This window comes from Haliaeetus leucocephalus, unplaced genomic scaffold (genome assembly GCF_000737465.1).
Source record: "Haliaeetus leucocephalus isolate CR32 unplaced genomic scaffold, Haliaeetus_leucocephalus-4.0 Scaffold195, whole genome shotgun sequence".
NCBI classification, from domain to species: domain Eukaryota; kingdom Metazoa; phylum Chordata; class Aves; order Accipitriformes; family Accipitridae; genus Haliaeetus; species Haliaeetus leucocephalus.
The window spans coordinates 1,143,915-1,169,207 of record NW_010972631.1 but is presented as its reverse complement, the minus strand read 5'-3'; the positions used below and the strand labels follow the sequence as shown (position 1 = coordinate 1,169,207).

The following is a 25,293-nucleotide window of genomic DNA, read 5'->3' as shown; positions in this document are numbered from 1 at the left end:
CGTAGTCCGGTGGTGTCATAACTATTCAAATTAGATATTTATAGCTTGGATTTTATGGGGGATATTAATGGTAGCAATATAGAAGGGAATGAACTTCTCCCATCCTGGGGAACTTCTAAGGATGCACCCAGTTCATGGGAGCGGGAAGCTTTCATGGGAGCCGGTGCACTGAGAAAAGCTGGAAAGGCATTTATAATCTGTCAAGAGAACACTAAATTTAAAGCCAGTACTCAAGTTTCTGCATCACGGGCTTTATGAAGAATTGCAGAACTTGGAATGACGACTGCTGCTTTATAGACAGAAGATATGGAGTTGAAATATGAAATGAAATTGCTGAAGGAACAGGACCAGAAACAGTGCTGAGCAAGGGGAACAGGACCGGTGGGAGCGAGCCCACTCGTGTGCCTCCGCTGCAGAGCTTGTATTCAGCACTTAGGACCCCAGACCGGGCAGCGTGATGAGTGGCATACTGGCAGTCGAAAGAAGTTCAAGCAGCTGAGAAGGGAGTATTGACAGAGAAGCAATTTGTGGATCAGATCATTTGGCCTGCCAGAGGATGATTCAGTCTTTGAAAAGGGCACTGCAGAAAAGCATCAGAGTATGGTTCCACCTCTCAGTGCAGGATTTAGAGACAAGATGTTGGCCCCTGGGACCTTTTGATTTGGATCAACTACATTTCCCAGAAGGCACACACCTGTTCTCTCTGTATACTGCTTTGCAAAAGGAATTGAAACAGATTACGTTTCTCACGGCTCAGATGGCTCTGGTTGTTATCAAAGTAATCCCCAAAGCTGATGTGGATGAGCATGAACAACAGGGGAAAATTCAATCAATAGTTGACTTAACCTCAGAACAAGTTGGAATTGTATCAATCACAGGTGTCAGGTCCCTTGAGTGACACCACTGCAAAGTGGATGGTGGGGCTTCTAGAAACTGCAGGAGTGCTGGATAAAGATTTTAACTTCATTGCTAGGACATCCACCACTCCATCCAATCAGGCAGTTTTATCAGCAGCATTAGAGGAATCCCAGCTGCAGAAAAGAACTCACAGCACTGGATGCAGAGGACTCTGAAAGCATTACTGGCTCTGTCCTGGTTTTGGCTGGGACAGAGTTAATCTTCTTCTTAGTAGCTGGTATAGTGTTATGTTTTGGATTTGGTAGAGAAGAATGTTGATAACACGCTGATGTTTTCAGTTGTTGCCAAGTAGTGTTTAGACTAAGCCAAGGATTTTTGAGCTTCTGATGCCCAGCCAGCAAGAAGGCTGGAGGGGCACAAGAAGTTGGGATGGGACACAGCCAGGGCAGCTGGTCCAAACTGGCCAAAGGGATATTCCATAACATGTGACATCATGCCCAGTATATAAACTGTGCGGAGTTGGCTGGGGGGGCAGATCGCTGCTCAGAGACCAACTAGGCGTTAGTCGGCAAGTGGTGAGCAATTGCATTGTGTGTCAATTGTTTTGTATATTCCCACTCTATTGTTGTTATTATTATTTTCTTTCTTTCTGTCCTATTAAACTGTCTTTATCTCAACCCATGAGTTTTACTTTTTTTTCCCGATTCTCTCCCCCATCCCACTGAGGCAGGGGCAGGGGGGAGTGAGCAAGCAGCTTGTGTGGTGCTTAGTTCCCAGCTTGGGTTAAACCACTACAGGTTCCCAAACTGTTGGATGGCTGTTTTATCTGGAATAACAGAAAGCTGAGGAAGGACTAGGGCAGTATTTAACAAGGAAGCACACACTAGATATGAGACTTGGGTTTTGTGTGGGAAGGAGCAATGAGACAGCCCAATTAGGAGGGCCAAGAACATAAACTTGCAGTGATGAATGGATTGGTACTGGCTGAGTGGACACCTACCTGACATCTATACACCTATACGCAAACATGAGTTATCTGGGTCAGAAACTCGCAGTGCTGATGAGAAAGTCCAGTAGGACTATAGCATTCCCTGATGCTAGCGCTCTCAGGTAATTGGCATGCTCACCACAACTTACACCCCTTTTCATTGACAAGCTGAGGTTCCTCTTGGACGTAGTCAGGCTGTCTGCTCTCTCTGCCTGGAGCTGAGCAGAGGCTCCAGAAAACCACTGCTCTCTTGCTTTAGAAATCCATTTTCGATTTCCAGTGGGAACATGTTCATGCCTGGTTTATACTATATTTGAACCAACACTACCCTTTAGTTCAGCAGAGTCCAGAATGGCTTTTAGTTCGCACTAAGTGGAGATTAAAACCTATACATAGGGTAAATCCTACTACAATAGCAAAGGCAGCTCTGATACTGTCCTGTAAGTCACTGCCAGGGCACTGCTAGGTGGGCCTGAGGACCATATGGTGCAACCGAGCTCACCCAGACCACCTCACCATGGTTCAATGTACACACATGCATCTTGGTGTGATAAGCCCATCATCTTTTCTTAGCCTGCCTTTTGTGAAAGAAGGCAGCTTGGAATACACTGTGAAATGTTCTGGCCTATACACTAGGCCACTATTTTTTTTTTTCTCTCACATTTGCACTCATCTATGAGGTGTTTAAACCCAACCCTTCTCAATTTAGGCCATGTTTACTTGTTGGTTTGGTTGGGTTTTTTGTTTTGTTTTTTTTTTTTAAAAAGACATCAGTGTTTTTTTCTCTGCCTTCTGGTTCTCAGCAATTCTGAAATAATCCTTCTATCTCATAGCAGCTCCTAGTGTTATTAAGGAAAATATTCAGTAGAGTTATCTCCTCTGACTAGTCTCCTGAAAGTCTTTTACCTTATCAAAAACATATTAGTTTAGTCCAAGAGACGTTGTGACAGACTGCTGCATGAGATCAATTTTTTTCCCTGGACGTATTTATCTATATGAATCTCTTCTTTTAAAATATGTTCTGCAGACAAATAAGAAGTGTTTAAAATCCGATTGCCAGCATAAACTGTAACTTGGATATGAACACATATTTGTATGGTGTGCATACATACAAAGATTACATAAATATGTTGTATCTTTTAAGGACCTTAGTAGCGTGTAACGGACTTTATACAATTTAGATATTTTTGTACTCAATATTCAGTAGCTTTTTGCTCAAGACCTAGCCTGTAGCTCATAACGCTTATAAGCCAAAGAGAATAGGCTGGTAGGAACCAAGGAGACTGGGTATCTGACCTGTTTACAACAAAACACGTATACAGAGATAGGAAAATGAGAAAGGTAACACAGAAGATATCAGGGAGAAAACAAATGAAAAGAAACAGTCTGTTAAGAGTCTTTTTTAAATGTAGCCATTTGTGGATATGTGCATGAGCTAATGTGGAAATAGTAATACAGTGGGAAATCAAGTGGGATGTCAACAATATGCCACCATAATAGAGGAGCCCAAAAGAATTTCCCAGCCAAGCTTATTTCTCATCTCCCACACAGCTGAAATGGGTGAAGTTGATGTGTTTGTCTGTAATTGAGTAAATTCACATGTGGCTATCAATAAACATTCCGAATAAGAAATTTTGGTGTTAATGATCCGATTTCCCCATCAAACAGGACAGAGGTAAAGCTGCAGCAACAAAAAACCACTATGTAATAATGTCATGCACATCATTCAGTACAAAAATGGAAAAAAATATCAATGTTCAATTTAAGAAAAAAATATTCTGTAATGACTAGTGCAAATGACAGGGACAGTAAATGTGTCATTAAAGCAAAGAGTTGCTACTGTATATGATGACCTGTTCAGAGTTATTTTCTTTAATTCTTCAACTTAATCTGATGATGCATAGAAATGGAGGGAGTTTATAGGTTAAAATTTCTGTTAAAAATCACTACAGTACTTTCACAGAATGAACTCCCTTAGTATAAAATGTTATCACAGGAGTGCAATTTCACATGCAAGAAAACCCAGAATTTTTGTTTTAATGAGAAAAAAATTGTTCCACCACAAAACATGAGATCTCAAATGATCCATTTGAATTACGCTTTATCAGAGTAGTTTGCTCCTGTCAATTACACTTCCATGCTAACGCACAGCATGGCTGTAATCACAGAATTTTAGAAAGACATTCCAGCACTGTTACACTTTAAATAGCCACGTTCCAGTGCATGCTCAAGGATGCTTTTTAACTCTTCAAAGTATCCATTAAGTACTCTGGGCTGCTGGCTATTGAATTACTTACAGAGATTTCCTGAATACAACAAGTTGTTGGAACCAATGTGTTAGAGTTATTCAGATTCTGACTTTAATGTGTCTATGGGATACTAAATTGGTTTGGGTTTATTCTAAACCAATGTTTTAAAAGAGACATATCTAGTTCAATAATGGTCCCTGCTATGCCTAGGCAACACCAACGATATATAAAAAAAGCAGACTCACAGATCAGGTATTTTGGAAATACTACACTGTTCAGGAAGTGATGACTTCTTGCACAATTTCTAATTTTAAAAAAGGTATCTCAACACTGCCTTGTCAGAATTCACTCTTGTAGTATATGGGGTATTTCATCCCTTTAAAATAAAAACTAGAATCTCAATAAAATTTAAAGAAAAAGCAGGAGATTTGAAATAATATGTTCTTTAAAAAGAACAACTTTGCATGCCTCACTCAGTGCTCAATCACTTCAGCTAGAACATGAAAATCTGAGGTACTAATTAGAAATGATTACTCAAAAGTGAAACACACAAGTCATCACTTAAACTGAAAATACCAAAGTTAAACAGTAAAACTAATGCATTTTTAACATTCTTCCAATTTTATAATTAAGCTTATTTGAAACATAAGTAACGTGATAAAAATTATGCTTAATATCCAATTAGAAATTTTACACATTAGCTAAAGTCACCTTCACTAATTATGCAACCTAGTTACGTCAAATTCTGGAGAGGACTACAGGAGCTAGCTTAATTGTCTTAAATAAGTTGATAGTCCTAAATACATGGGTATGCATGACTACATAGAACTCAGGCCAAATACATGGAAACTACATTCTTTAGTTATGATTCATACCATAGCCAGTATGATGAAATACTTTATTAAAACAAAAAAAAATGTGCCTGGTCCAGCCTGGTAGGTGTTCTTTGTCCCACATAGTCACCTGTACCTGAAGGAGTAAAGGGAGAAGGCAAGAAATTATGGCAGCCCTTCAATGAAAGTCCTGTGGACTGGAGAGCTGTCAAGAGCTGGCTCTTACCCACCACTGCTTTGGTGAACTCTGAAGACAGCTTTGTATTACTTTAACTGAAGAGTTGGTCACAAGAGCTGCCCTCACCCAAGGTGGCAGATGGTGACAGTACCAAAAGGAATGTGAACTCTCTTGTCATTTTGAAGCATTCTGCTTTGATTACAGCTACTGTCATCCTGCACACTGGCACCAGGACTGGTACTTTTCACTATTCTCAATGTTTTTCACCTTCCTGAGCACTTAGAACTGCATTACTTATCAAGTGAGTCTTGATGGAGCTCAGCTCCATCTATCGACTAGCACTTTTTTTTCTAAGGACTCCACGTATATTCAATAGATTCATGCCAAAAGAGCCAATTAGTTCTAAAAAGATAAGTTGCATGCATCAGTCAGCAGTAAAGGGTTTGGAAACCACCGGTCTCCCTTTTGGCAGGTGTTTGTGTAGAGAGCCTTTGCACTCATGCCAACTGGCTCTCCCAGCTCTTGTATTCCGTAGAGTACTAGAGCTTCAAGATGTGACAATACATAGCATAGAGAAACTCTGCATTTGCCTTCAAACCACAACTGAATTTACACTTGCTTACCACAGGTTAAATCCCTCCTTGTTCAACAGAAGCCAGCAAACACTGGGGGCTCTTAACTCACTGACAGACATGCAGCATTACGCCTTACCTTGGCTAAGAGAAAACTTTTAAATTCCATCTTCCCATCTGTCCCCACAGCTAGCTCAGCTAGGGGCAGATTAGTTATGAATGAGTGAAGTACAGCTGCCCTTACCTGTTTCTGGTCTACAGCAAGCTGCCTCCCATTCAGGTCAAGCTCTTCCCACTCCCAAAACCTGCCGACAACACCGCTGGACCGCACATGCAATTGGTCTGCGGCAGGACTGGCAAAAAAAAAAAAAGAGTTGCTCTTCTGACTAGAAACTATAATTTGGTATCATTAATGAAACAAAACCAGTGAATACAGAACTCGGAAAGTAAGTTTTACTTCTTTTTAGGTTTGAGAGTGCTCTGCTGGCCGATCCTGTAGTAAGTCTGCCCATGTTCAATATTAAAATAAAAAGTAGTGATGCACGCCGATTACTACAGCAGGTAGATTGTCCAGTCCTCATTTTAATGGTCTCTTCTTGATTTCAGTCACAGACGTGTCCCTATTAGAGGGTATCAGAACCCAGTGCTCACATCTTTAGGACTTTCTATCAGTACATCAGAACGTCAGGGTGGCAATACATATAGATTCTTCAGTGCACCAACTGTAGATGTGCAGGCTCTCAAAACAAACTCAGCAATGTAAATTCAACCTTTCAGATACAACACCCTCCTCTGAAGCCTTACAAAAATATCAGTGCAACATAGAGCCATTTTACAAAACAATTATCTTTATAGAAAGGTATTTTAGTAGTATATGCTGAGGTAAATAATAAAAACAGACCCAACAGAGGGCATGACCAGTGTTATAGGGAATTCCGGATGAAATTTGGCCAAAAGCCTGTTTTATAAAAGCTAATATTTACCTACCAGTTATGATCCCTGGTAAGGTGCTTATTGCTGTAATACTTCAAAATTATTCTTCAGTTTACAAATTGAAAAATATATGAAATTAGATCTGTATGAATGTTAGGTATTAGCTGTCACAAATTTTAAAAGGCATTGTACCAAGTTTTCTTAATTGTTTACTAACCAATTTGATTGTAGCAGGTAAATAAACTACAGCATACATTTTACCTGACACCATGCATCAAAATCACCATAAAACCTAAGTTTATCAAAGTCCAACTCCACAAGGAAAACATGAAAAAGTGCAAATTATGTACCCAGTATCTCTGTCACAGCTGTTTTTTCTTAATATGGCATGAAAAAAAGTTTACAGCATATATTAAGAAAATTCTTACAAGTGTTCACCTCAATGCTTATATATACAACATTTTGCTCAAAGTGCTCACTATATGAAAAAAACTGATTGGATAAAAATATTTAAACAGTGCTTTCTGAACGTTCAGGGAAAATTCATATAATACATCAGTCCCATTTGTTTTCCTCTTCACTCAGTGCAATGAGATGCAGAAGTCACACCAACTTCACGAAAACTTTGCTTGCCACATTGCCAGAAAACCTCAGTTACAGTGGCATTCTTGGTGTCCCATTCGGAGTGGGTCTTTTATTTTTTTGCATGTGGCTTTGATGTTTTCGAGATCTTACTACTTTCATTCTTACTTCAAATACTTCTTGTATGGCTTTTCGAAAACAATGGAAATTGTAGTCTATTAATCCTACAGAGACAGAAATGTTTTCCATATTAATAAAGACATTTATACAAATTAGGTAATGAAAAAATTGCTTATATTCTACATTTAGTGAAATACCACACTGTCTCTCTGGAGGTCATAATCAGTGAATTTTCCAGGCATTTTCTTCTGTGCTAAGCAAAAGCACGTTTGATAAATACAAATAAATCAGTGAGCATTACAGCTTCATATTATGTCCAATATTAAACATACTTCTTAGTCTTAAGAGAAAACAAATAGAAGTTCATTGGCAGATAACAAAGCTTTATCTTAATAAAGAGCTTTGAAGAAGTGCTCAGTATACTACAAGAAAAATTAAAGTCTTTCATAAAATATGGTGTCATTCTGTAAATTCGCTTTACAGAATAACTGTGATAAAAATAAGTAGCATCTAGTAATCAAAGAATTTTTATTTTTTGATAATACATAAGCTTTGAAATGGATACTTGATAGAAATATTACCAAACAACAGCCAGCTGTATTTCATCTTACATTGTAATTGAAAAATAACACAATAGACATGCTGCTAGATTACATACATACATAATAGGCAGATAACATTACCATGTGAGTGGGCTGAATGTGATCCCACAGAAAAGCTGTAAAGCCATATTGGTAGTCAATTAGAAGACTTACTGGGTGCTACAGCTGTGTAATACTGCAATACAATTTTAGAATTTTGGTACTGAGCTTATGACCTCATTGAAGGTTAATGATGTAAGCTGCCTTAACTCAAATACCGCAGTGTTTTCCACTTCAATTTCCCTAACAGGAGATGATACATATTTTAAGTGGTTTAAATCTACTGTGTTACACTTTGATTTTTTTCCAGGAATTACTTTCCTTCTCCCTAGAGTTCAGACAAAATATTATGTGGAAGTCACCAGGCACCAAAAGCTAATCTGCATTATAATACCAGAGCTGTACTGTTAAAGAGTACAGGCTACAGCACGAAGTGTCCCAAACTATGTAGACACAACAACCTGACACAGTTGCGAGAAATTCGACCAGTTGCAGTTCTATAAAATAAAAGCTAAATAGCCTGTCAAACAGCCCAGCAGACACAGTGTGAGTACTGCATTCACAAACACACCAATACTGACTGGTGAATTAAATATCACAAGATGGGGACACAAGCTCAGATGATGGCTCATTCTTTCACTGCTCAGTTCTAGTCTCAGGGCATTTCACTAAGACCAGTAACACAGTGAACATCATGCCAGCAAGCAGAGCTATCATGAGCCAAGCTTTCAGTATTGACCTTGACCAGGGTCAGAGAGATAACCAAGAAATTTTATGCACTTTAAGTGCAAAATACAAAAGCCACCTAGGTCCCAAATATGCAGCTTTTCAAAAGCCTCCTTTCAGAGATGAAAGCAAGAACATATTTATTACTATCAGCCAGTTTCAGTAATTTTCCCTTGGTTATGGCACACAAGCTGTTCCAAATGCGTATGCTGGCGCCAACAGGTACAAATCAATGTTAGCCAAGATAAACTGACACATTCTACTGTTGCAGATGGAAGCTTTACTGCACTGGATATAAAGTTTCATACGCTTTCATATCAGAAAGTTGTCAAATACATTTACGATTTCATCTTATCTTAATGCCACCACAAATACTTCATGCTTTAAACAAGTTTTGTAAGCTCTATCAAGCTGTACTTACCTTTAGTATTTGTGATACAGCTAGAGACTGTTACCAGCTAATGACAACCACAGTCACTCATTAACTCACTAATATAAAGGAAAAGTAATGTGATACTAGAAAAGAGAAAAATACCTTTTCTCTCAAAGCTTTCTTCTCTGACAAAACAAACAAGAGCAAGGAATTTTGTCACCTCTTTTAAATAAAGGACAGTTGTATTGTTCAGTTTTATGATTGCCATTGATTCTTTGTCATAAGGAGTTCCAGTGCCATCATCTTTAAGCCTAAAGGGCAATATTCAAACAAAGAAACAAACAAACAAACAAGAAAAGATAAGCCACCAGATGAGCTAACAAAAGTACTCCCACATTGGTTCTTTCACTAGATAATCTCAAACTTTATGAAATTTTCATTTTAACCTTTCAGAGAGACTTTATTCAAACTCCACACTATGTAAACTAAGAAGACATAGAGATTAAAAAACTTATCGAATCATACACCAAATCTTAGATCTGGTGCTAGAAATTGTTTGATTGCCAAGTACCTGAACTGGAGCCTTATTTTTTCCTCTGTTAGTTACCAACCATTTACTACAAGGTTGTGTTTTCTTTTAATCAATGCACTATATTATGACTTTATCTAAAACACATGAAACAGTAAGTCTGTACTGACAATTCCAAATGCAGTAACCTTGCTTGAGCGATGGCAGCTGACTGATAGTTTAAGCCATCTTGAGACTTTCCTCATGAGATGTTGCCTTTTGCAACATCATAACATGAAAAGAGATTTCTCTTTCACAGATGATGTGTCATGATGATCACTATTAGTTTTGTACCTTGTAATTTTACTGTTATTCCTGAATGCACACACAGATCTTGTTAAATGGGTAGTTATCACCAACCTCCCAGAACAATTAGTATCAATAATATATTAAGGTAGCAAGTTCCACAGATGATCCAGGAACAGAGGACAAGGAATGAATTGTAATATAATTTCTTTAGTCTATAGCTAAAGCATGGCAAGCAGATTTCTGGTGATGAATGCTAAATGGTTACACAAAGACAGTGCCAGAGTGACATTTTGTGAAAAGAGCACCCCACAAGTGGTGTTGTACAGAGAATAATTAAACACATAGTCTTTTGAACTACACAGCAGCATCTTTGTACAAAAAAATGCCACAGAATCAGCATCCTTTTTTGTATACCTCTGTAAAACACAACTTCTTGTACAGTTACTGAAGTGACCAACTGCAAAATCTGAAACACACAGTAGAATATACAATCATAAGAAATTTTAGAAAGGTATTCAACAATTTGTTGGTCTTTTGAAGTTCTAATGCTTATTGCACATCTGCACCAGGATTCTCCCTTTCACCTTCTCCAAGAGTGCAAGAAGTCTACCAATGGGTAAGAATGCAAAGCTACCAAAGAATACCACACTCTAAGCATGCTGCTGTTTAGCCTCTAAATCTATGCATCTTAATGCACTAATTCTTAATGTGCCCCTACCTTTCCCAGGAATAGCTGGCATTACATTTAGCCAAGGGCCAAGCCATTTGAAACATAACTTGCAAGGAGACATACATGCTAACCCAGGAGATCTCCAGTTGGTAATGTATAAGGAGGGGAAACTGAAAAAACCCCCACAAAGATCATGAAGGGAAAAGAGGACAGAGAACTGAAGCAAGAGTGAAGCAGCTCTCTGAGGCCAGTAGAGGCCACCAGCTATTAAAGTAAACAAAACTAAATATGGCCCCACTTTTTTTTTTTTTAAATAGGAGGCATCCTTCTATTGAATTCATCCCTGGGGAACAAAAAGATAATGTTTCCCTTTATTTTAGGTTGGTTACTTCCCACTCCTTCCTCCAAATAAAATTATTAGCATAGAAAGAGGAAGTTGTTAACAAAAGAGGCTGGGCAGGGAACTGTGCTTGTTGCTGGCAGTGGATCTGTACCTCAGAGGCTTGCTGTTTCCTCCTTCTTCCCTGTCCTGACAAATTAGTCTGGCAAATTACACATTCTTATTACTGTTTATACCCACATCATTCTAATTTTGAGGCCGTTCAGATTCTAGGTACACAGTTTTACGAAGAACATTAACAATTTACTTACCCATATATACAAGAAATGTCAATCACAACATCTATCATATCACAGCAGAGCTCGTAAGTTTGCATATCCACTGGAGTACTGTCCGTTGCAATATAGATCTTACTGACTACATCAAATAAAAATGCTTTTTCAATCCCAGAATTCTATTTAAGAAAAGAAGAAAGATAGATAAAATGGAAGCCAGGTCTTCAAATTGATACCAAGCTTTTTTGTTCCCCTACTTGCCTGTTATACAAAAAGCTAGGCTGAAGAAGTGGAAGTTAAACTGCAATCAAGCTTGTTGGGAAAGAACAGTACATACAGCACTGCCATATTTGTAGCAAACTGATGCTCACAGACCTTCCAACAGTTTCTCTGCCTCTGAGCAGACATAACGCCAAGTTACACTCCCAAACTTCCTCTCTCTGGAAAACATCTGGAAAGATTACATTTATTTTCAGTGGAAACTGCGGGGGAAAAAAAAAAATCTTCCAAGATCAAGCTTTTGGGTTTTTGATTGTAACAATGGACATAAAAAGAGGGCTGTAATTTAAAGTCATTCTAGCTGCACAGGTAAGAAGGTGAAAACAAGGAAAAAAAAAAAGTTGATGGACAAAGAAGGCAGTAGTGTTCAGGAACTAATTTCTCAAGGAAACTGAGAAATTGTCTCATTGAGGTCTGTAGCTGTTTTACTGTCAGGTTTCTTAGAACATCTTTTAGGATCACAAGAGAAAGACCAGTATTTTGATGGTGCTCATTCAGTTTTCATGTAGCACTGGTGGTTAAAGCCATGTTTATAATACTAAGGCTTACTAATGTGATGACAGCTATGTTCCTGTCATCCTGCAAAGCTGATTAAGATTCTCTCCATACTGGAGATGTATTGTATTCACAGCTCTCAGAGGCTAGCCAGGAATGCTAGCTCATACTCTTCATGTAGATAAGGTAAACTGCCATAAGCCTCTGCTTCCTGGAAAAAAAAAAAAGAGGAAAAAATGGGTACTGCTTAGCTGAAAACAGTAGCCTTGCCTGCTGATATCAAGGGATTGCACCTGTGCAGCTGTCCCAGCATGAACACAAACAGCAATTTCCCAGTATCGCTAAAGCTCAAGCTATAAAATATGCTTCAGAATCCACCTACACAGGAAGAGAAGCAACTTTCTCCCATCAAACTGAATTTTCTCCATATATGGGCTTACCTTTTTAATATGGTTTGGGACTGCTGCCACAGGAGTTTTGTAACTATCAAAAAACACACTGAAAACCCCTAACAAGTTTTAATAGCTTCAGCTTCCTTTGTAGTTGCAGAACTTTTCCTTTTTTCTTCTTTCTTTTCTAAGTCAACTATTTAACACATAGTTAAGAGACTAAAGGGACCCTCCCACTTTCCAAATTTCCTGATATAGGTAGACAAATTTCAATTCTAGGTATGCTACTGAACACTGGCCAGCAATATTTTGGGCATTTGCTTCTTAAAGAGGCTTAATTCTTCCACCATCGCACACACAGCTAAGGCTGGAAACATCTATCAATAATAAAAGAGTATAGCAGTGAATTTCTTGCATTTCATTATGGAAAAGACTCTGTGAGTGGCATGTTTCAGTAAGTCATTAATAATAAAAAAAAATATTCAAAACAAAGTATACACGGTGGATACCTTACATACATGGGCTGAAGCACATGATGTACAAGGAGAGTCTCAGAGAACTGGCTTTATTTAGCCTGAAGAAAAGAAGGCTTGTTGCTATCTACAAATACCTAATGTAAAGGTGCACAGAAGACAAAGCCAAACTCTTCTCAGAGCTAGTGTTGAAGGAAAAGAGGCAAAAGGCACAAGCTGAATTATGACTTGATAGAAGAAAAAACAAAATTTAGCATGAGAGTGGTGAAGCACTGGGAGCATGCTGACCTAATACTATAGAGTTTCCATCCTTGGAAACACACAAAGCTGGACTGGACCCACCCATGAGCAACTTGCTCTAACTGGCCTGACTCTGAGTAGGTCCCTTTCAGCCTACATGGCTCTAAAAGTCTACGTTCTTTGAGCACTAAGAACAAAAATGTATGCATATTTATTTTGGTTATTCTGGCCACACATGATAGTTCTGTAATTTTAATTTTTAAATAATAATTCTGACAGCACCTCACATACTTCAACAGATGCTGTCAAATAAGATTAATCACAAGATTTACTTGTAAATATCATATAAGTATACAGCCATAATTCATTGCCAAAATATGTATTTGAAAACACAAGTCATTTTAGACAAAAGAAGTTGGAACTCGAGCCCTGTAGTGACATTCATGAAGAGTCAATTATAAAATTTTGTACTATATAAAGAGAGATATAGTGACAATTTCAGCTGTACAGATAAGATGTACTTTAAATTATTAAGATGCCAGTGACAATATAATAACATTTAACAATGAGAAGTGATTTTTCCATCTCAGAACTCCAGCTGCTGCAGCCTGCCTGTACTTGCAGTGACAGTTAAAAAGGTTTTCATCTCCAGATGTTTGCCATGCCAGCAGTTAGGCCTGCTGGTAAGGGCAGAGCTTGGTGTTTTAGCTTAAACCATGCTCGTTTTCAGTTGAAACCAATACAACATGGTAGGACCTGCTGAGAAACTGGCACATATTTGCTTGAACTTTGTATGGTGACAGAAACCTCTGCGAAAGCGTAGGATGGACTGCCAGGAGTAGTAACCACTAAATTGTACCCACATGACTTCAAAGCTTTCATTTGCCAGGGTTTTTAGTATAACTTCAACTGAAAAAGCAAAGGATTTGCCAGAATGTTTGTGAGGAAATTGCTCAAGGGAAAAAAAAGAAACCAACAGTACAAACAATAATTACAAGTCATAAAAAAATCAGGAACCAGTGGATAAAAAATACTATTCAAAGAGACATTACATCATTAATGCTTAGTCAGGGAAAATGACAATAAGAAAACAACTGTTTCTGTTACTAGAGTAGGAGCGTTCCTTATTAGAGAAACAAAGGCCAACAGCTGCCTTATGCAACTGAATGAAATGCTGCCATTGATGTCAACAAGAGCAGGGTCAGAATAAGCACTAGTTATCTCTGATGCAACCCTACAGCCTGGAAAGAAGATGCAACATGCGCTAGAAGCTCTATCAAGTGCTCTGAATTGATCTAAGAGTGTTCCATGGCTAATCTGAACCAAGAGAGTCATGCAAAAAGTCTTCTGCCATGAATATAGGAGATTTTCTTTTGTATAGGTAAAAACCATGACGTAGTTGAAATTTAAACCGTGTTTCTCAACTATACTGAGTGTGATAAAGTAGAAGGCAGTTTCTATTCTGGAATGGGTTCAGTAAAACTGGTAGTGTTACTCCAGTTCCTAGGTTAAGTAACAGGGCCTATCTTTTTCCTTCTTGAAAGTATGAAAAGTAAGCCAGAATTCGGCCCTAAAAAGTAATTTTTAAAAGAACTTACAGGATATCACCAGTCAGTTACAGTTAGAGATGAATTTCAGACAGTTATTTAAAAAGGTCTTGTGGCAAACAGCAGATTTTGTGGATGAATTTTCATTTTAAATAACACGTTTGAATTTAGATTATGAAATTTAAATCATTAAATAAACAAAACTGTACTTCATTTTATTTTTATCATGATAACTCGTTTTTTGTTTTTACACATACTTTTTAACATCCCTCAACCCCCCCATCCCCCTGCCAACAACCCTAAAATGAAAATCCACATTCCCATGTCACACAACTTGATTGCTTGGTAAGGCCACAGTAATTAAAACCCAGACATCCTTCTACATGAAGCTGATAAGAGTGTTAGTCAAGTAAGATTTATGTGGGTTTTGAATGCCAAACCAACTGTTATTTTATAGTTTACAAGCAGTTACATTAAAGAATGTAGAAGCAGTATTATCACACTGATGGTTCCTCAAACATACAAGCTAACACACTGTGGCACTATAAAGTTAGTCAAACACCTGCTGTGAACTTAAGAGTGATCACAGATTTATTTTTGTAATCATCAGCTCTTTGTGTTAGAAGTCTTAATAGCATAAATGAAAACACATCCTCATGAATATTGCTGCAAAATCCAAACTAGAACACCAATACACCCACACTTTGATAGCCAACACACTGGCTTCCTGAGGTAAGGCATGACCAAAATCCACGTCAAGATTTGCTGTCACTAAGTTGCTAAAGTAAAAGAGGCACCTGCTAACTAATTCTATGCTGTGGAATGATGTTTAGTCTTTCTGTGGTTGCAAATAGAGTCATTCCGAGTCTCCCGTCTACAGGTAGAAGATACTTATAAAAACAGACAGCAAGCATGCTGAGGACACAGCTACAGCAGCTACCCCTTGCCCTAGGTCATTAACAAACTGGATTTTGCTCTGTTTGGAGCTAAGAAACAGTCTGAGACTGTTTCTCCTACTGAATAGAGGAAATAGCATACCTCGCTCACTTTTTTGGACTTCCCATTCATTTGAAAGACTTGTTCTTCCTTACAAATTACATCTGATATTCTAGATATTATTGGAGCTGCCTTCTGGGTGTTCCAGACACACAAGCAACTGTCGTCAGTCATTCAGGAAGCAGCTCGTGCTTGATTCATCTGGTGGTTTGGCAGAAATTCTTCACCAACTCCAAACAGCAAGGAGACCCCATACAGAGATCTGACTCACAATTATGAGTGACTGAGGTGACTCTGGCACAAGGAGGACTATCATTCAGACAGCATTCTCTTTAAGACTTGTGTAGCATATTCAGTAACCAACTGCTCCAGAACTGTTGTCATCACTCCTTCATTACCTTTCTGTCCTAAGTGGAGTTCAAGACTGGGTGATAACTGGTATATGGTCCAGCCATTTTGGCAGAAACAGATCTTGGTAACAAACCATTCATTATGAAATAGCATCATTTGTTGCCTAATAGTAAGACAGTAAGTTTTGGAAAGACCTTCCTCTAATCCTAGCTCTCCCTTTCAGCAACACATCCAACTTTTCTCTCTCTCCATTTTCACACCCTACATGGAGAAACTGTGAAGTCTAATTTTATCTAGTAGGCTGTTGTATGATATTAAATAATTTCATTACTTCAAAACCACAAAAAAGACACAACAAAATACCTTGCTTGGAAATCGAAGCTTGACAAATTAATGCTAGATGCAAGGTGCAAAATTAGAATACTGTGAGAAAGTGTGCAGCGTCAGGAGCTGCTACAGCCTGACTTCACCACCATCAAAACAAGGAGTTCCCCCTTTTCACAACCTACTCACTTTGTTTCCCTTTGCTCATGGCCACATGTTCCCACCTCTTATCTTGTGCCAAAACAAGAACATGTTGGACTCCTCCATGACCTGCTATTAACTAAATTCAACAGTGCATTAGTGTCTGTCATAGTGACTCCACGAGGGAACAGGTGAGTATCAGAACCAGTACAAAGGAGAGGAAGGGATCACACATACAGGAAGAGTGGAGCAAGCAATTACCTCCACAGTGATAACAAGCCACTAGATCTACAAAGCTCCCTAACTGGCCTTCAGAGTAACTGTGGAAGTGGTGAAAGTTGTGATGCACTTTACCTCTAAAAATTTCAAGACAAGAGAAGATTTTCTTAAGCGGGATAAACTTCAATACAAAGTAGAATTAATTCTAGGAACCACTGTAGACAGCTCTACATAGGAGGTCAGACTAGATGGTGTTCATTTAAGAATTTATTTACACAAAATTTAAGTACTACTTAAAGAAACGCATGCAGCACAGACCTTTGCAACATTCAGATTAACGTATGAGCAGAAAAGTGATGACTGCTAATCCACTTTCTGTGATTCAGGAAATACTGTATCTCGGCAGCTCAGCAACGCTGTTTAATAGACAAGGAGGTGAGGCCAAGCTGCATGTGGGTGCATTTCAACTACATTCTGTTAATTTCTCCGAGAGTTCAAATTACTCATAATCTCTCAGAAGGCAGCGAACAGAGTATCTGAACATGCATGTTGGACATAACTGGATCTACAGACAAAGTATATAACAAGTACTTACTGAAATAAAGATGTTAAGCAGGTTTTCCAGTGTTGGGAGCTGTGGAATCAGTTTCTGTACCACTTTGCTAAATGCTTCAAATATAGAATGATCATATATGCTTGTCAGATAAAAGCTGGAAAAAAACGTCACCACATTTTCCTTTTAGCCACATACCGTGAACATGATGTACCTTTCATAATATGAGTGAAATGAAATATTGTCAAACAGCAAGTGCCTACATTTATGCAATTACCCCTTGTGATCAAAAGTCATGTTATGATTGAAACATAGGACTTCATCTCTATACAAAAAAAGCCTAGACACTGCAAACTAGACCTTGATGTAGAACTTCACGATGCAACTCCCACCTTGGTATTCTTAGGAAAATATTTTTCAAATTGCAGGAGAGGAATGTTACTGAGTATGTCTGTTGCAATCTGCTCTTTGAAAGCTGTGGACCCATTTACCAGTGCAATGATGCAGTCAAGTAGTTAAGAGCTCTAAAGAGCTGACGTGTTCACAGAGCAGGTCTCTCTTTTTAATGTATTTGTACTTGGCTTTAAGTGCTAAGAAAGCCATGACAACTTGATGTCCTCTAGTTCCCAGTCTGCAGAAGTCCACTATTTTTCATTATCTGCTACAAGAATCTGCTTTCTCAGCAGACATAAGGCAAAGATACAGCACCTGTCTTCCCAAGTGGCCCCAAGCAGGCTGCAACAGTGAGGACTAGCGATTGGGAGGGGACTGTGAGACAGAGAGGTTTGAAAGAAGGCAAAAGTCATGCAAGTGGCATATACACACTACTGGCTGGAGCTCTACCGGTTGCTGACACTGTCCAAGCAACTTATTTCAAGACAGCAGCTGCAGCAAAAACTGGTAGGACTCTGGTTTATTTGTCATCTGTTTTTAAGCACATCTCCTCTCTATCTTTCCCTCTAAGAAAGCAATCGGAAATAAAATACTTTGGATCAGGTCAAATGCAATGTCTCTGACTATTCATTTCCTTCATATAGCAAAAGCTTTTTGCCTCCTACTTCAAGAGAGCAGAAAATGGTAACTTGTCAAATAAGCTGCTCTCCTCTTTAGGATTCTCTGCACAGCAGCTTTTCTCACCTGAGGTGAATCTTCTCTAATCCAGCATCTGCAAGGTCATCATTTGCCCTCTGGTGAATATCTCTTTGTGTTTCAATCTTGTGATCATCAGATAAACCATCCACTTTATGGATAAAGATTTCAAAGTTGATATCTGGATTCACTTTATAGGCTCTGGTCACAGTAAGATGCAGCCGAGCTAATGCTTCCATATAATCATCCTAATGAAGGAAAAAGAAAAGTTACAACTGTAGAAAAGTTCTTAAAAATATACATAAAATTTTATGACACTTTTAGATAATGCTACAGTTCAACAACAGCTTAATTTTTTTATTTCTTATAAGTAGAAGCCTGAGCTTACATCCAGCATGTGCACCAATCTCATGCTGTCAGCACTTAGGAATCTGAGCAAGAACCTTGAGATGTTAAAGCAAGTTAGTTAACTTTTGAACATACTGCAAAGAGATTAAAAATAGTAAAGCAGTTCTTCAAGTTTTAATTACTTTCTTTTAATGTGTGTTTGTGATGTAAGTTAAGTCATCTATTTGCTTTGGGAAAAAAAAAAAAATCTATGCTTTCCAACCCATTTGTCTACTGCTAAAGGAAGAAAAGAAAACGGTATCTTAAAGCCCACTTTTTACCTGAGAATCAATAACAAATATCAGTGCTCCAGTGCCTCTGAAAATCATCTCATAGTCAAACGTAGGGTCAAAGAAGTCAATTTGCCCAGGAAAATCCCATATCTGAAAGTTGACAAAGGAGCTGTTGGAAACATCCTCTCTGCAGATCTTGTTTGTGCTCTCCAAGAAGAGAGTCTCATTTGGCGACATTTTGTGAAAGACAACTTTCTGAATGGAAGACTTCCCACTTCTTCTCAGTCCCATGAGCAGGATTCTTGGCTTAACTTCAGTACTGAATGGATCATTGAAATCCAAAACTGAATAAAAAAATCACACAAGAAGAAAAGTAATATACTATGGGAATATAATTAGTAACTGCCAGATAACATGCATTTTATATTTATTTTCATGACGTTTTTACTTGGATTTATGCAAATGTTAACAATTTTTAAGCTTGGGGAGCAGTGCTACAGGCATTTTAACTTGAATTATTTGCCCCTTAGGCTATACTATCAGAAAATCTGCTTCTCACCTCTAAGACAGAGACTGCAGAAGGCTTGACTGCTCAGTTTGTATGTGAAAGATGTGTTATCACACACAGATATCCTAAAATTTCTAGTTTTACTATAATTAACGCTATCCCACATACATTCTAACCCAACTTTAAAAGAGTATCATCCAGTAACAAATACCATTGACAACTGATAGCTACATCACACTGCTGGAAGAAAGGAGTAAGTTTGTGTTAGTTACATCTGTGTGATCTTCCTAAGGCTATATGAGGCCTTCCTTCCTATAAAGTAAGTAAGTAAAGTCACACATCCCAGGAGCTATAGGAAGAGGACAACTCAGAAGGCACATAATTTCTCTCTGTTGGGACTTCGGTGCTGAGCTGAAAATGGTACTGCACGTAGATGTAAAAAGCTTTCAAACACCTCTGTGATACCCTGTCTGCAGTGTCAAACACAAGCAATGCAAAAAACTGAGTTGTCAATCCTAAATCTGCAGAGTAAGGCTCACAGAACACAGTGGTCAGATTTAAAATACTGATCAGAAAACAGGCTAAAAACACTTGCTGTCAGGCAGGCTTTCTGCCACCTACTGAAGTACAGACTATTCAACATAATTCAGAGCACAACATAATTGCATTTCTTTCTCTTTTTCTGCTGGGATAAATTTTGAATTGCAGAAAACTGGCACACATTTGCTCATACGCATCCTTCCTGCATATGCCCTGCATACTTCAAGTGATCAACTTTACTCCAAAGATATGAAAATCCAAAACAAGAAACCTCAGCCACAACAACTTGAACCTGTCAATTTATTACATAGCCTTATGGGCTGAAAAATACGGAAAGCTTGAAGGAATCCTTTGCCTAGGAGGATGTTTTGCGCCCAGGGGTGGTGATCACATCTGTCCTCCTGTGTTCCTCAAGCCTCACTCACAACTTTCAGAAACACAAGAGCAGGACGTGCCTGCCAGGAGGGCACAGAACCTTGGTCGCGTCCGTTTGTGCCTGCTGAGCTTCAGTTATGGAGAATTTGGGACTTCTCAAGGGAAGGTCTTGCGGTGTTAGCATAAAACATCCCCTTGGCACCATCTACTGGCTCCTGCGTGGTTATGCCACTCGGTGTGGGCCCGTGTCACCACAGTGACTGACAGGAGTTGAAAACTCACTATCGGTGGTATCCTATCCATTTTAAATACATTTGAAAGGCCTTGATGGGTATTACCACTTGCTGTACTCTTGTCAATTATCACACATGAAACACTGCCAGGCTGGAGCAGTGCGCAGATGAAGCTCCTTCAAGCAGAACAGCAACAAGTAACTCTGTAAGAATCTCATTCTCCTAAGGCAGCAACGGCCAACTTCTGCTGATCCACAGACAACAAATTTAGGAAGTAATAAGCTGCAGTCAACATGCTGCTCTACTCTTCCTGTCAATCTGAACAGTGATAGTACCCTCCTGTGGCTGCAAGAAACATGTGCCTACAATACTTCACACCTGTAAAGGAATAATAAACCTCTGCTCTAGGACGATGTAACGATATTTTATGTTTTGGGGGTACGGTCTTGTCAATAAAGCAAACCAAAGGTACAGGATTTAACAGTGTTTCCTCCACACCACTCTCTTCTCTAGTGTACAAATTTTCCACAGCTGCCAAACATATAGTCCCAGTTTCATTAATGTGCATATATCCATACATCATGCAGTTTGCATTGTGGCCATCAGAAGGAAAAATAATTTATTCAAAGCTTTACAAGAACTAGTTTGAATAAAATGCTTTATAAAGGCATATAAAGAACAGTCTTCCAGTTGAGGCTTTATTGTGTTTCAGAAAATTAAAAAACCTCCCATTTACTCTGTACGCAACAGAAATTACAAAGTCTAATTTGCTAGATTTGTACTTTGTGTCCCCTTCCTCTACCCACCACAATAACACCAACTTCCCCCTGTATGTCTTATGACATATCCTCCAAATAACAGATATGACACGCTGTGGCCAATCTGGAGCTCAACACATGCTGGTTGGCCAGACTGTACACACGTACACACTGGTTTGCCAGCTGCAGCCACAAAGAACACACACATCTGCTCGCCTGTCCCTCTGAAGACACTTTCATTTGGGTCTCTTCTCTCTTCTGGATGCCAGTTTTCAGCAAATCTGTGGGAACTTAATCACCTTTGAGACATCTTTCGTTCAAATTTGGTTGAAGGTGGACAGCAGTTTCCAAAGTTCTGACCAGTGATGAGACAACCAGAAGACAGGCTACCTACATAACTCCCTTTTCTTTAAGAAATAGGGTAAAAAAACTCATATGTATCTAAAAAAATATTTTAAATAACTTGGGGTTTTACGTTGTTGATATATTAAATTATTCCAGACCGTTGGATTGTTATGGACTATAATACTTACTAGAAAGAAATTGCTTTATATTAAAGCCATACTAAAAAAAAAAATAAAAAATACAGTGTCAAGTGCAAACAGAGTTACGGATGAGAAGAATGAACACCAGGTCTTCTGCTAGTAATACTTACTTAGCTTTTGAAATCCTGCCAGTTCAAAGACAGGGAAATGTAAATGAGTATCATCCAAACCTGACTAGATAGCAAGGCTGCTATAGCACTTTCATCTGAGAGAGAGTTAAGAGATTACCTTATATGTAAAGGAATTGGACGATGCACTGCGTGCCCACATTCCTTTGCAGAGTACATGACAACTCCTTCTTTAATTTGCCACAGAAATGCCAGTAGATGTATCACTGCAACTTCCCAGACTAGGTTACTGAGTGAGATCATAATATGCCTAAGAGAAACACTAAACCATTCTCTATTCTGTAATGGGAAAGATAATTTTCCCTATTGCGAGATGCAGCACATTTCCTGCTTCATTCACTTTTGCAAAGAGTAAATGTTATAAAATGCCAGTTTCTAATGCATACCAACAGTTCTTCATATTTCAGCTTTTCTAAGCAGACATAAAGAAGTCATGCTAGTTAGACACCATATCCTTTGAAGCATTCACAAACTAAACTTAAACCCAAAAGCACTTTCCCCACAGAGAAGCAGTCAATTCCTTACAAAATTTCTGTAATTGCAATTGTGTCTGTGCTTACGGAGTGCAATTTGCTTGTGTTGCAACATGCAGAAGAGCCCAGCTCTGAGGAGTTAATTGAGAACTGCACGTAGTAGTCCTGACCTGTCTCACCAGGATGCACAGTACACAATGAATACTTTAATATCTCCTTCAAGCTATTACAAATATTAATTGATAACTAAAATAGTTTTCGAAGCCCGTCCTGAATTCCACATCAATTGCAATTAATTGTCAAAGCAGGTGACTATCAGTGCTTCACAGGCATATGTGATAGGGATGCCACATTGGAAGGTGTATTTGTAGATCTCGCCAGTTTTCAAACGCATGGCTGTTCATCTGCTCAAGTGATGTCAAGCCAAAAGAAATTATTTTGCTCATGTTACCGTCCATACAGTAACAAGCCCGAGTCTCGTTTTAAACTAATACAGCTAATAATGATTATTTTTTTGTCCACTAATGCAATTATGTTATTTTTAAGTTTCAACCTTTTTTGTGTAAAGGAGAATTAGCAGTCCCAAACTTCCCAATCATGTACCTTCAAGCCCACTGATCTCATAGCATTTCCAATACTACGGTGACTGTGATATCTGCAGCACTTTGGAGTGCTGTCGAGACAACAGCTTTACAAAACACACACAATGAACATCTCTAATGCTAACAGATTGCCTGAGCCTAAAGAGTTAACAGAAACAGCTTATATGCAATCAAGAAAGCTGTTCAGCTACTGTGGGTTCATAAACATTGCAGAAATGCCTGGTGGAAGGAAATTCTTGTGGCTAAAGAAAAGACTCAGAACCAGAAGACCTGGTTCCACCCTGCCACAAGAGCAGCACTGTGCAATGATATGTCTTAAAGCTACTTTCTTGGACACTCTGCAGAGGGCTTCCTAGCTTCTAAATACTTTTTAATTGCATATACCAAAAATATGACTAGGCTTTATGTAAACTAAGTATTTTACTGAATATGACCCCATGTGCAAAGTAAAAAGATTAAGAGGACAAGAGACGTGGTTTCAGCATTCGGGCTGGAGACAAGAAACCAGTATGGGGTGAGAGATAACCAATATGAAGTTTTGAAATCTCCTGTATGCCTACAAGGACAAATTATGTTTTTACTTTTAAGCCTGGCTTCTCCTTTCACTTTCAACAGCCATGCATTGAAGCTGTTCTCCTTGCATCACCCTTTCCATTCTTTCTTTGGGGAAAAGTGGAGACTGTGACACTGAATTTTGGACTACTTACTGTACAGATCCAGGAAGAGAGAGGACAAAAGCTAGGAAAAGGAAAGCCCCTTGCCCTGCAGGCCGGTGTTAAAATACACAACACACCCAAACCCCAACCCCCTCCATTACAGATGCTCTATACCTCTTTCTCCAGAGAATTCAGAATGTAAGAGAAAGCCAGGGGATCTGGACTGTTAAAATGCCCCTTTGTTTTAATTCTGCATAAAAAAGGTCCCTTCGTGGACTGTCTTCTCCTGCTATTCAGGATGTAAAGGTTTGTTTCTGTTAAGAAATTCTGTTACAATATTCTGGTGTTACTATGAAAAAACAATTGAAATTTGTATCAGTCTAGCAAAGTTCCTATTGAAAAATACCCAGATAAATTCCTCTGAGGACAGAATATGGATTACTTCTCTACAGAAAATGCTAAGTTAGTTTAGCACTAAAGAAATACGCTAAATATATTCTCTTTGGATTGAAATAAAGGCAATTTTTAAGCAGTTTCAAATAAGACTTTAATTAGTCTCAGCTACATCTCTTACATCCTAGCATTCCCACAGCCTTTCACCGTGAAGGCTTACACTCAAAGCCCTGACCTTCTCTCCTCCCCAAAATTGTGTTAGTCAACGCAGTACCTCCCATGGCAGCCTGTGGGACTCGGCCTTTGAGGAGAAGGGTTCTGCGTGCTAATAATCAAAGTAGCCTTAAAACGTGTGGCCTTTTATTATGCTCTTATGAAAACGCAATTCTTTTTTCGCCCTGAGATACTGAGAGTTTTCCAAGCTCCTTTGTGAAATACATCTCAGAAGAATGAATTCAGGCTCTGAATGAAAGCAACAGGCTCTGAGCCGGCATTGCCTCTTTTTACTGAATGAGGCTGCTTTTCCTGGTAAGCCTGTCCTTCCTTGCATCACCATCCATCCCCACTGACACGGATATGCAGCGAGTAACGCGGGTCCTCGCACGCACAGACACACGGACAGCGGACATCGAGCAGAGCCTGCCACTGTGGGACTGACATTCACAGCTGCAGAGCCGCCCTGGACACAGAGCTGGGTGCTGCCGCTGCCTTTTATAGCCTGACACCCGGCCCCCCGCCTCCCTGGCACACTCCAGTCACATCACCCGGCTGCGGCCACTAATAACTACTAACTCTTACCCCAGACATGGAAAACGCTGAAAGGCGATTACCCCCTCCCCCACCACCACTTTGCCTGCGCTCCTTCTGCCTCCTCCCTCTTTCCCGAGCCCTCCTGCTACCTGTCAGCCCTTGCCCCGCTCCCGCCTCAGAGCTCCCCACTCGCACCCTGTCCCCGTCCCGTCCCGTCCCCTCCCGCGGTCACCTCCGCAGCATCCCCGCTCAGCCTGGCCTCTGGCCAGGCAACCCACCCCCGTCCCCAGCGAGGCCTGCCCTCCCTCCGGACGCCTCGTCTCCCCCACACCGCTCCCCCTGGCTCCCTTCGCTCCCCCCTCGCCGTGCCCCTAATCCCGCGGGGAGCCTCGCCTCCTCCCTGACCCACACCCGCAGAGCGGCCAGGCCCGACCCCCGGCCGCCAAAACCTCACCTCCCCA

The 25,293-nt window shown here is 39.5% G+C and overlaps 2 protein-coding genes across 4 annotated transcripts in view; both read right to left on the bottom strand.

The window, feature by feature from the left end:
* The window catches only part of UBE2J1 (ubiquitin-conjugating enzyme E2, J1), a 57,927-nt gene extending 40,705 nt beyond the window's left edge, over positions 1-17,222 (bottom strand). Inside the window, exon 1 of one of the 3 annotated variants that reach the window (XM_010565690.1) lies at positions 17,205-17,222. The gene's annotated coding sequence lies outside the window, so the exon portion shown is untranslated. Of the gene's footprint in view, positions 1-5,922; positions 6,008-17,204 lie in introns of those variants that run through there. The other 2 variants (XM_010565688.1, XM_010565694.1) reach the window with 2 other exon arrangements.
* The window catches only part of RRAGD (Ras-related GTP binding D), a 19,535-nt gene continuing 351 nt past the window's right edge, over positions 6,110-25,293 (bottom strand). Inside the window, exons 2-7 of the mRNA XM_010565695.1 lie at positions 18,920-19,215; positions 18,300-18,499; positions 17,205-17,319; positions 11,192-11,334; positions 9,216-9,364; positions 6,110-7,417 (exon numbers count right to left, since the gene is read on the bottom strand). Coding sequence (XP_010563997.1) covers positions 7,266-7,417; positions 9,216-9,364; positions 11,192-11,334; positions 17,205-17,319; positions 18,300-18,499; positions 18,920-19,215 — 1,055 coding nt within the window. The 3' untranslated portion in view covers positions 6,110-7,265. The remainder of the gene's footprint in view (positions 7,418-9,215; positions 9,365-11,191; positions 11,335-17,204; positions 17,320-18,299; positions 18,500-18,919; positions 19,216-25,293) is intronic.